Source organism: Salvelinus namaycush, chromosome 33 (assembly GCF_016432855.1).
Source record: "Salvelinus namaycush isolate Seneca chromosome 33, SaNama_1.0, whole genome shotgun sequence".
Classification (NCBI taxonomy): domain Eukaryota; kingdom Metazoa; phylum Chordata; class Actinopteri; order Salmoniformes; family Salmonidae; genus Salvelinus; species Salvelinus namaycush.
In genome coordinates, this window is record NC_052339.1 from 12,404,995 (window position 1) to 12,417,334 (window position 12,340).

The 12,340-nt window shown below is 47.8% G+C and overlaps 1 protein-coding gene across 2 annotated transcripts in view; it reads right to left on the bottom strand.

The window, feature by feature from the left end:
- Positions 1-6,634: 6,634 nt before the first annotated feature.
- LOC120028104 (integrin beta-1-like) overlaps positions 6,635-12,340 on the bottom strand; it is a 53,708-nt gene continuing 48,002 nt past the window's right edge. For both annotated transcript variants that reach the window (XM_038973278.1, XM_038973277.1), the window contains 7 exons: positions 12,188-12,328; positions 11,782-11,984; positions 10,147-10,385; positions 9,606-9,846; positions 8,205-8,437; positions 7,731-7,869; positions 6,635-6,787 (listed from right to left, as the gene is read on the bottom strand). In XM_038973278.1, the coding sequence (XP_038829206.1) occupies positions 7,796-7,869; positions 8,205-8,437; positions 9,606-9,846; positions 10,147-10,385; positions 11,782-11,984; positions 12,188-12,328 (1,131 nt within the window). In that variant the 3' untranslated portion in view covers positions 6,635-6,787; positions 7,731-7,795. The remainder of the gene's footprint in view (positions 6,788-7,730; positions 7,870-8,204; positions 8,438-9,605; positions 9,847-10,146; positions 10,386-11,781; positions 11,985-12,187; positions 12,329-12,340) is intronic.

Consider the following 12,340-nt stretch of genomic DNA (forward strand, 5'->3'; position numbering starts at 1 on the left):
CTGACGGACGGCTCTGAAGGCTCAAGACAGATGGGCGGCTCTGAAGGCTCAGGACAGACGGGGGGCTTTGAAGGCTCAGGACAGACGGGCGGCCTTGAAGGCTCAGGACAGACGGGCAGCTCAGATGGCGCTGGGCAGACGGGCAGCTCAGATGGCGCTGGGCAGACGGGCAGCTCAGACGGCGCTGGGCAGACGGGCAGTTCAGACGGCGCTGGGCAGACGGGCAGCGCAGGCGACGCTGGGCAGACAGGCAGCGCAGGTGGCGCTGGGCAGACAGCAGACTCTGGCCTCTGGAGACGCACAGGAGGCTTGGTGCGTGGTGCATGGAGGAGGAACAGGGCTCTGGAGACGCACAGGAAGCCTGGTGCGTGGTGTTGGGCGAGGAGGTGGCACCGGATATACCGGACCGTGAAGGCGTACTGGAGCTCTTGAGCACCGAGCCTGCCCAACCTTACCTGGTTGAATGCTCCCCGTAGCTAGGCCAGTGCGGCGAGGTGGAATAGCCCGCACTGGGCTGTGCTGGCGAACTGGGGACACCATGCGTAAGGCTGGTGCCATGTACACCGGCCCGTGGAGACGCACTGGAGACCAGATGCGTTGAGCCGGCTTCATGGCACCTGGCTCGATGCCCACTCTAGCCCGGCCGATACGTGGAGCTGGGATGTACCGCACCGGGCTAAGCACACGTACAGGAGACACCGTGCGCTCTTCCGCATACCACGGTGTCTGCCCGTACTCTCGCTCTCCACGGTAAGCCCGGGAAGTTGGCGCAGGTCTCCTACCTGACTTCGCCACACTCCCCTTTAGCCCCCACCCCCAATAAATGTTTGGGGGTGACTCTCAGGCTTCCAGCCTTGCCTCCGTGCTGCCTCCTCATACCACCGCCTCTCGGCTTTAGCTGCCTCCAGCTCTTCACGAGGGCGGCGATACTCTCCAGCTTGAACCCACTGGTCCCTTACCGTCCAGAATTTCCTCCCATGTCCAGAAGTCCTGAGTACGCTGCTGCTGCTATCGCTGCTGCCCGTTACCACGCTGCTTGGTCCGGGTTTGGTGGGTGATTCTGTCACGGCTGTCTTCCTCTTCTTCGTCTGAAGAGGTGTAACAAGGATCGGACCAATACGCAGCGTGGTAGGTGTCCATGTTTTAATATAGAACACTGAACAATGAACACCAATACAAAAACAATAAACGTGAACAAACCGTAACAGTCCCGTGTGGCACAAACACTGACACAGGAAACAATCACCCACAAAATACCCAAAGAACATGGCTGCCTAAATATGGTTCCCAATCAGAGACAACGATGAACACCTGCCTCTAATTGAGAACCAATCTAGGCAACCATAGACTTACATAAACACCTACAATGAACACAACCCCATAACTCTACAAAACCCCCCTAGACAGTACAAACACCCTAGACGAGACAAAAACACACAAACCACCCTCGTCACACCCTGACCTAACCAAAATAATAAAGAGAACAAAGATAACTAAGGCCAGGGCGTGACAGTACCCCCCCACAAAGGTGCGGAATCCGGCCGCAAAAACCTAATCTAAAGGGGAGGGTCCGGGTGGGCCTCATTCATGGCGGCGGCTCGGGTGCGGGACGTAGACCCCACTCTACCATAGTCATTGCCCTCTTCAAAGGCCTCTTCAGAGGGACGACCCTCGCCTCCGACCTAGGGTCTAAGATCCTAATTAAAGGCCCCACTGGACTGAGGGGCAGCTCCGGACTGAGGGGCAGCTCCGGACTGAGGAGCAATTCCGGCATCGCCGGCGTGACAGGCAGCTCTGGCAGCTCCTGGCTGACTGACGACTCTGGCAGGTCCTGGCTGACTGACGACTCTGGCAGGTCCTGGCTGACTGACGACTCTGGCAGGTCCTGGCTGACTGACGGCTCTGGCAGGTCCTGGCTGGCTGACGGCTCTGGCAGCTCCTGGCTGGCTGACGGCTCTGGCAGCTCCTGGCTGGCTGACGGCTCTGGCAGCTCCTGGCTGGCTGACGGCTCTGGCAGCTCCTGGCTGGCTGACGGCTCTGGCAGCTCCTGGCTGACTGACGGCTCTGGCAGGTCCTGGCTGACTGACGGCTCTGGCAGGTCCTGGCTGACTGACGGCTCTGGCAGGTCCTGGCTGGCGGGCGGCTCTGGCGGCTCCTGTCTGGCGGGCGGCTCTGGCGGCTCCTGTCTGGCGGGCGGCTCTGGCGGCTCCTGTCTGGCGGGCGGCTCTGGCGGCTCCTGTCTGGCGGGCGGCTCTGGCGGCTCCTGTCTGGCGTGCGGCTCGGGCTGCTCCTGTCTGGCGGCTCCTGTCTGGCGGGCGGCTCTGGCAGGCGGCTCTGGCGGCTCCTGACTGGCGGGCGGCTCTGGCGGCTCCTGACTGGCGGGCGGCTCTAGCGGCTCCTGACTGACGGACGGCTTTAGCGGCTCCTGACTGACGGACGGCTCTGAAGGCTCAAGACAAACGGGCGGCTCTGAAGGCTCAGGACAGACGGGGGGCTTTGAAGGCTCAGGACAGACGGGCGGCCTTGAAGGCTCAGGACAGACGGGCAGCTCAGATGGCGCTGGGCAGACGGGCAGCTCAGATGGCGCTGGGCAGACGGGCAGCTCAGACGGCGCTGGGCAGACGGGCAGCTCAGACGGCGCTGGGCAGACGGGCAGCGCAGGAGACGCTGGGCAGACAGGCAGCGCAGGTGGCGCTGGGCAGACAGCAGACTCTGGCCTCTGGAGACGCATAGGAGGCTTGGTGCGTGGTGCCGGAACTGGTGGTACCGGGCTGGAGACACGCACCACAGGGCGAGTGCGTGGAGGAGGAACAGGGCTCTGGAGACGCACAGGAAGCCTGGTGCGTGGTGTTGGCACTGGTGGTACTGGGCTGGGGCGAGGAGGTGGCACCGGATATACCGGACCGTGAAGGCGTACTGGAGCTCTTGAGCACCGAGCCTGCCCAACCTTACCTGGTTGAATGCTCCCCGTAGCTAGGCCAGTGCGGCGAGGTGGAATAGCCCACACTGGGCTGTGCTGGCGAACCGGGGACACCATGCGTAAGGCTGGTGCCATGTACACCGGCCCGAGGAGACGCACTGGAGACCAGATGTGTTGAGCCGGCTTCATGGCACCTGGCTCGATGCCCACTCTAGCCCGGCCGATACGTGGAGCTGGGATGTACCGCACCGGGCTAAGCACACGTACAGAAGACACCGTGCGCTCTTCCGCATACCACGGTGTCTGCCCGTACTCTCGCTCTCCACGGTAAGCCCGGTAAGTTGGCGCAGGTCTCCTACCTGACTTCGCCACACTCCCCTTTAGCCCCCCCCCAAGAAATTTTTGGGGGTGACTCTCAGGCTTCCAGCCTTGCCTCCGTGCTGCCTCCTCATACCACCGCCTCTCGGCTTTAGCTGCCTCCAGCTCTTCACGAGGGCGGCGATACTCTCCAGCTTGAACCCAGGGTCCCTTACCGTCCAGAATTTCCTCCCATGTCCAGAAGTCCTGAGTACGCTGCTGCTGCTGTCGCTGCTGCCCGTTACCACGCTACTTGGTCCGGGTTTGGTGGGTGATTCTGTCACGGCTGTCTTCCTCTTCTTCGTCTGAAGAGGTGTAACAAGGATCGGACCAATACGCAGCGTGGTAGGTGTCCATGTTTTAATATAGAAAACTGAACAATGAACACCAATACAAAAACAATAAACGTGAACAAACCGTAACAGTCCCGTGTGGCACAAACACTGACACAGGAAACAATCACCCACAAAATACCCAAAGAACATGGCTGCCTAAATATGGTTCCCAATCAGAGACAACGATGAACACCTGCCTCTAATTGAGAACCAATCTAGGCAACCATATACTTACATAAACACCTACAATGAACACAACCCCATAACTCTACAAAACCCCCCTAGACAGTACAAACACCCTAGACGAGACAAAAACACACAAACCACCCTCGTCACACCCTGACCTAACCAAAATAATAAAGAGAACAAAGATAACTAAGGCCAGGGCGTGACAACAGGATCGGACCCTTCTTTGCCTCCAGAACAGCCTGGATGTTTTTTGGTTGTCGCACCATTTTCAGTAAACACTAGACACTGTCATGAGTGAAAAGCCCAGGAGGGCGGCTGTTTCTGAGATACTGGATCTGGCGTGCCTGGCACCGACGATTATACCACGTTCAAAGTCGCGTAGGTCACTCCTTTTGCACATTCTAACGTTCAAACGAACAGTAACTAAATGCCTCGATGCCTGCTTTATACGGCCACGAGACTGACGACTCTGGCAGGTCCTGGCCAGCTTCCTTCGCTATTGCGCCTGCCAAACACCTGCTCTCGCCACCGTTAACAGAACTTCAGGAAAACAGTGCCTGACAGGTGGGGGCGACGGACAGTAACTGTAGCTGTAGCTACAGTAGCTGCAATAGCCCATATGTGACAAAGATCGACAAGTTCTGAGTTCCGAGATGACGTTCTACACATTGTTGTACTGTGCAGTTTGTGGCCCGCCTGTTAGGTTGCACGATTCTCCTGCGACCTCTCATCAACAAGCTGTTTTCGCCAACAGGACTGCTGCTGACTGGATGTTTTTGGTTGTCGCGCCATTCTCAGTAAATCCTAGTCACTGCCACGTGTGAAAAGCTCAGGAGGGCGGCCGTTTTGGAGATACTGGATCCGGCGTGCCTGGCACCGACGATTATACCACGCTCAAAGTTGCTCAGGTCACTCGTTTTGCACATTCTAACGTTCAATCGAACAGTAACTAAATGCCTCGATGCCTGCTTTATACGGCCACGAGACTCACTGTCTGTAGGCCAGCTTCCTTCACTATTACGCCTGCCGAACACCTGCTCTCGCCACCGTTAACAGAACTTCAGGAAAACAGTGCCTGACAGGTGGGGGCGACGGACACTGGGAGACTCTCAATACATACTCCTCGCTCATTGGATGAGAAAGCCAGAGGTCCCTCCACTCTGACCTTCTCATCCAATGGATTTTGAGGAGGCGAGAAGAGAGGATGCGAATAGTATGCAATTGAGATTCCTTTGTATACCATTGTCATAGCTAGCTAGCTACCGTGTCAACCTCCGCCTCTTCTTCTGTGGGGTTTATCGCCAGTTTGCATCCAACGATAAGGTGCATTACCGCCACCTACTGTACTGGAGCGCCCCCACCTCCCACCTGTGTAGGCGAGTCCTCGACCAATAGAAGTATAAAGAGGGGTTCCTGCAGATGCAGGAACGCCCAGAAATGCAGGCTGCAATTGCACCCTTCTCAAATATTCGTGATTCATGTTTTGGAAACATAGTTTAAGTATTTATTTTATTACGCCTTCTTTTTGCTGACTGCAAGTCAAGGCAAAAAGGTTGATCGCCGATGGACACACGCTGAAGAATCTTTCAACAGATAATGAGCCATGTCATCGACTGTGCAGTCTGGCACAACATTGCTATAACATAATGATGTTAGCTGATATGTAAAATACCTATCCAGGCGTTGTAAGATCTGACCTGCATCAGCAATGTCTGGGCAGAGGAACACGACCAAGATAACCCTTGCCAACCTACATTGTACCCTTGCCAACCTACATTGGATTTGAGAGTTTGAATTGTCTACACGTGTCTTTGGCTTCCCGCTTGATTTTGAATGAAATTTGTTCCGGTTCATTATTTATTTGTCTGTGTTCCGGTTCAACCGAGGTACCGGGTTAACTTTGGTCCTGTTCCCCTGCTCAGACATTGCATGCATCAACCAATGGTTGGGTGCCATGTCATTGACTGTGCCATCAGCCATGTGATTCTAAAAGCTAACTTGTATCAGTATGTCTTCAGAACAAATTTCACAATGTTTTACATTGATCAACATGAAACACAATAGTGCAATGATCACTTTTAAAACATCAATGTAAAAGTTATTTGCACTTCTTCATGCATTATATGTTATCTGATGACAAGTTTAGAATCAACCAATGGCTTTCTATGATTGACAATTATGCCAATGTTGAATGTTTATCCTTTAAGCTTGGAAAAGATACCCTTAAACCCAAATTGGACCACACACCCACTCCACTGAATAGCAGGCTAGTCATTGCTTTGCAATGCTTGCAGTTAGCCACTGATTCCCTCCAAACCACTCATTGTTGAATGTGCAATTTCCAACTTGTTGTGTAATGTACGTTTTATCTCTAATTTCTCTTCATTATTTCTCTTCATATGACAAGGATTGAAAAGGTTTTGCCAGTTGATTGTCGACTTGATTCATGATGATGACTGCTAGCTTGCTAGCTAAGATTTAGAAAGTGGGATGTTGACATGATCAGTTCAATCAAAGCTACTGTAGATGTAATGTGATTTGAAGTCATTTTATCTGTGGCCAATGACCTTGAGCCTTCTTGGATGGGCACTTCTAATGTAACTCTATGACAGCACCCAAGGGGCTTGAATTTCTTTGCTCTACCCGTAGATTTTGAGGTGACGTAATGTCCCCATGAGTGACAGAACACTGAGCCAATCACTGCACAACTAGAGAACATTACCAACCCCTATGTTCCGTATTTTCCACTGCCTGCCGTACCACCACAGAAAGCACCAACATTTTGGAGCTGCCTTACTCAAGAAACCAAAAAAGAGACCATGTTTGTATGCAGCTTTATTAACTCAATGACACTTTTTTTGTACATTGTTTGCAAACTGATATGTGACATGTATTAATGCCAAAATAACATGCAAAACAGGCAAACGGGTGGAGCTTGCCTGCCCTGAATAACAGGTCGCCACTGCTTGTAGATAGGGTTTTCGCCCTGGAAGGCACAAGAGAAACAAGGAGAAAACATTAGAATTGTAATGTACAGTCAGTCATACTATATCTGTCACATAACATGTCAGTCGTGTGAACACAGCTGCAACAAATTAGGAAAAAACACCACAGCAAAATCCGAGCCATCCATTTAGAATATCAAATGATTATGAAGCATTCTTTGGACAGATCTTTCCAACTGATCGTGCTATCACCTGGATACGTTGCTGTCATTGTGAGTGAGCATTTGTGTTGTCATCCAGGGAACACTTTTAAAAGAAATATCAACAAACGTCACAGTCACAACATGCCATTTCCATCATACTGTAGAATTAAATATGATATAAATACTACACTAAAACTGAAGTGTACTGGGCCTACACGTGACCACCTGTTAATACTTACCTCCATTTAAACTACTAACAGAGGGGACAGCTTGTGTTGACCAACAAAACAATAGATATTATTGTGGGTTTTAATATCCCCTCATATGGATCTTTCTGCACAGTTTCATCAACTGTCTTATTTGGCCCAAAGAGACCAAATGCATGCCAGAAATAATGAGATGGATGAAAAAGTGACAGTTTACAGTATGTTGACAAACACAAACATATAAACAAACAGGAAACCCATGCAGGAAAACAGAGGAGAGGAAAAGTAAATATAAACTTATAGAACCACAGCTTTATGTCCATAGTTCGGGTTCTGGAACTTATTAATAGGACTCTTGTAAATGGGATTCTCTTGCTATGGGTTGAGAGACTGGGACAGAAAATTAAGAACAGGAAACAGAGAATGAAATGAAAAGCATAGGTGAAGACAAATGAGAAGGAATGAAACAATGATATGACAAAGAAGTGAAAAAATGAATCCCCTGAAAAAGGGGTATTTCTACATCAGGATCCAAGACTCAGAGGTTGATCATCTCCCTTTGAAAATCATCTTACCGTGCTGGTTATATTCCCCTTTAATATGTAACAAGTCAGGTCAGTCTGCTCTCTCATACAGTCATTTAGGTCTGGTGTCTTCTCCATGTACCATAATGAGAGGATCCAGAAGCCTCAGTGGGGATGATGTCAGGGCATTCTGGAACACAGGCAGGAAACACACAGCCAGGAACATTCAGTTATCCCAACTTTTATTTATTTATTTAACCAGGCAAGTCAGTTACTGTAAGAACAAATGCTTATTTACCATAAAGTCCTTCCTGATTTGCATTATATCTAGGCCCAGGAACTTTACCTGACCCTGTAAGCTGACCAGGAAAAACTTCAAGTTGAAACTAGAATTTTTCCTAGTCAGGTCAAAAACTCCTAGCTCTAATCACAAACGACTCAATAGACAAACAAATAACCTACTTTTTCACTCTGTAATATCCTCCGTCACAATGACATAGTAGGCTGTATGTAATATGCTCTCACCTAGTGTTTCAACCACATGGACCTCCTTCTCTGTCTTGTTGTTGACAGCGTAGGTGTAGTAGAACCAGCAGTCGTTGGCATCCCTCTCCTTACAGTGCATCAGGGGGAAGGCCTGTCCTGGCTGAGGCAGCTTGTCCCTGTCCTTCACCTTGATCAGGTTGAAGTAGCTACAGTCTCTCTCACACGTGTCCTTCTTCTCCCCCGTCCCAAAGGCCCTGCACTGAACACACTCCCTGTGGAAGACAGGACATTGACATGTAACTCTGTACAGATGGAGTAACACATGCAGGTAGTCTCGCATTGGGATGCTTGCTAGACTTGTGACATATTCACTACTGTAATGCAAGAAAGCTGGATATTGAGGTTCCACCCCACATGCAGGTGTTTGTAGTGGACAATGCTGTACCCTTCCCACCACTACTGGTTTTAAATATCACAGTTGTGTCTAGACTGTTCATTGGTCCCCTTTCTTGGAATTATCAGAAGAAAGTAAACAAAGGTCACAATAATAATAGAGGTTAAGACAGATAAAGGAAGACATCTCTTTATGCCTACTTAAAAGGTTAAGAGGCATTAAATTCAGGCTGAGGAAAAAGACAAGGAACCGGTCCCGCAAATAATAATACATTTAAAAAAAGCAGAATTCATTTCAACCATCACAACAAACCTTTATGTAATCCACACATAACATTCCCAGAGGGAAATACAGCATATAAAGCGGTTCAATTCACAATTCTACATATACATTTTCAGAAACGTTAGCTTTTATTGTTTAAAGAAATTCTGAAAGAGATTGGTGTGTTTTTTCACTATCTAATCATGGCACAGGGTTGATCAATGACATACATGTATTTGTTTAAAATCTATCACTTGATGGTTTCATTTCAGAGAGACAAATAATCATGTTTTTTTAAAGAACTGTACAAATTATACATTTGACATCAAAAATCTATACAGTAATATGAGATGTCTGTAAAAAATGTAAATTTGATATTTTAGTCATTTAGCAGATACTGTTAGTCACTTTTGATAAGAGTAAGTGCATTCATGTTGAGATAGCTAGTTGAGACAACCACATATCACAGTCAAATATACAGGATACGAACATTCCATTCCAGCCAAACAATGGACAGACAGGACCTGAGCATACATTTGCATTGTGGTTTACAAAAAAATACATTTTTCATCTAAAATCTATGAATAAAAACACCTGAGAACAGTAATATTTTACACACACATGAAGGTACCCATAAGGAATCATTTCTGATGTAAAAACATAAATGTGAATTTTTTTCAATATAGCGTTTTGGAAATAAACTCGTTGTATATTGTTGTTTTCTGCATAGTTAAAACAGAATAAAATAAACAAATACAATTCATCCATTTATTTATTCAACTCACTTGTGTTCTGCGCAGACCCCTGGACAGGTAGGACAGATCTCACAGCTGGGGCCCTGGAACTTTGGGTCAGTACACTTGCAGGCGCCACACTCACAGGTGCCTCGTCCGTTACAGATCTGCTTGTTGGAAGCCAGGCAGGTCGTGGTGTCCAGAGAACAGTCACAGGCACTGCCTGTCCAGTTGGCACTGCCTGTCCAGTTGGCATCACATATACACACCCTGCACTCACAGTGACCATGTCCTGGCACAACACAACACACAGGGTCAGAGATGATCCTCTAAAGTTCAAACATCATTTCATATTATAGATAATATTCTAGATTAGAGATGAAATTAAGCTAAATTGAACACGGTAAATCTCATTTCGTAAAAGGCGATGTCTGATTTGATCAACTGATCTCTAATTTAATTGGGAAATCACCCATTACGCCACAAACACAGAGGTAGTTTGTGCTCTGAGGAAGATGTTCCACAGGTCTTGACCGTCATTTCACAGCAAACACAATCTTTATTGATCATCCAATGAACTGAACTCACGTACCTCCACAGAGTTTGTTGTTGGCGCGGTCACAGTTGAAGTTGTCACACTCGCAGAACATCCCGCTGTAGCGTTCCTCTGGGTTCACTCTCTTCTTACACTCACAGGTTCCACACACACAGTCTCCGTTGTTGCTGCAGATGTCTGTACCGTTGTCTTTACGGCAGCTCTTATCCAGGTCTTCGCTGGTCACCTCGTTGGTGCTGCACTCACACTGTCTACCAATACGGCCCTTATTGCACCTGACAGATCATAAAGGAAATCTAATGCTATTAACAACAAGGGAGGACTGCATAAAAGACTGCCTATGTACAAATATTCACATGCAAACAGTCACATGCTAATGGCCCATAGAAATAGATTTACAACACATTATAAAGTGCATTCGGAAAGTATTCAGATAAGGAATTTTCCACATTAGTCTTAATCTAAAATTGATTCAATTGTTTTCCCCCCCTCATCAATCTACACACAATTCCCCATAATGAAAAAGCTAAAACTGTTTTTAGACATTTTTGTAAATGTATTAATAATTTCAAAGATTTCTCTGTACTTTTCTCCATTCATCTTTCCCTCGATCCTGACTAGTCTCCCAGTCCATGCCGCTGAAACACCCCCACAGAATGATGCTGCCACCACCATGCTTCAACGTAAGGATGCTGCCAGGTTTCCTCCAGACGTGATGCTTGGGATTCAGGCCAAAGAGTTCAATCTTGGTTTCATCAGACCAGATAATCTTGTTTCTCATGGTCTGAGAGTCCTTTGGGTGCCTTTTGGTAAACTCCAAGCCTTGTCAAGTGCCTTTTAATGAGGAGTGGCTTCTGTCTGGCCACTCTACCATAAAGGCGTGATTGGAGGAGTGCTGCAGAGATGGTTGTCCTTCTGGAAGGTTCTCCCATCTCCACAGATGAACTCTGGAGCTCTGTCAGAGTGACTATCGGGTTCTTGGTCACCTCCCTGACCAAGGCCCTTCTTCCCCGATTGCTCAGTTTTGGCGGGTGGCCAGCTCTAGGAAGTCTTGGTGGTTCCAATATTCTTCCATTTAAGAATGATGGAGTCCACTGTGTTCTTGGGGACCTTCACTGCAGGACTTTTTTGGTACCCTTCCCCAGATCTGTGCCTCGACACAATCCTGTCTTGGAGCTCTACGGACAATTCCTTCGACCTCATGGTTTGGTTTTTGCTCTGACATGCACTGTCAACTGTGGGACCTTACATAGACAGGTGTGTGCCTTTCCAAATCATGTCCAGTCAACATCTCAAGGATGATCAATGGAAACAGGATGCACCTGAGCTCAATTTTGTGTGTCTCATAGCAATGGGTCTAAATACTAATGTAAATAAGGTATCTGTTTTTTTGTTTTAATAAATGTAAAACATTTCTAAAAACCTGTTTTTGCTTTGTCATTATTGGGCATTGTGTGTAGATTGATGACGGGAAAAAAATGTGTAATCCATTTTAGAATAAGGCTGTAACATAACAAAATGTGGAAAAGGGGAAGGGGTCTGAATACTTTCCGAATGCACTGTATATACAGTATCAAATATCAAAATGTATCTCTATGCCATGGAAATGATTACAATATGGAAGGTGAATAAGGGTTAAGATCTTCTGCTAGTGAAACATAAGTGCCTTACCTGCAGGCTCCACATTCATATGTCCCGTTGCCATTGTGGCAGATCTTACTGTTCTCAATGCTATCTTTGTGACAGTCACACTCGCAGATGAAGTTCAGAGAGATCTCCACCTCCTCATTGAACCCTAGGGGCTTGATCTTGATGGTCTCTGGTTTGCCTATTTTAGGACACTGCTTAGATGTGATGCTTATGGTGAAAGACACCTACAGATCAGGGATGAAGGGATACATTCACACACAAGGCATAATAATCACATTTTGTAATAAAAACAATGACCATGACAACTCAGACACCTACAGATACTGAAAACATTATCTTTACTTGATAAGCTAAAATAACTGAACCAGAAAGATTGAAAAAATGTAGAATAGAAAACATTCAATGGCGTGTTGTTTTGGTTTCTCACCTCGTCACCGATGGAGATATTGGAGCATTTTCTTCCCATCTCTCCCTCACCAGTCACTCCGTTCTTGCAGCGTGACTGGTACATTATGGTCACTCCCTCTGGTAGCTTGCTGTTCTCCAGAATCACCTCTGAGGAAAGAGACTAGCACATAAA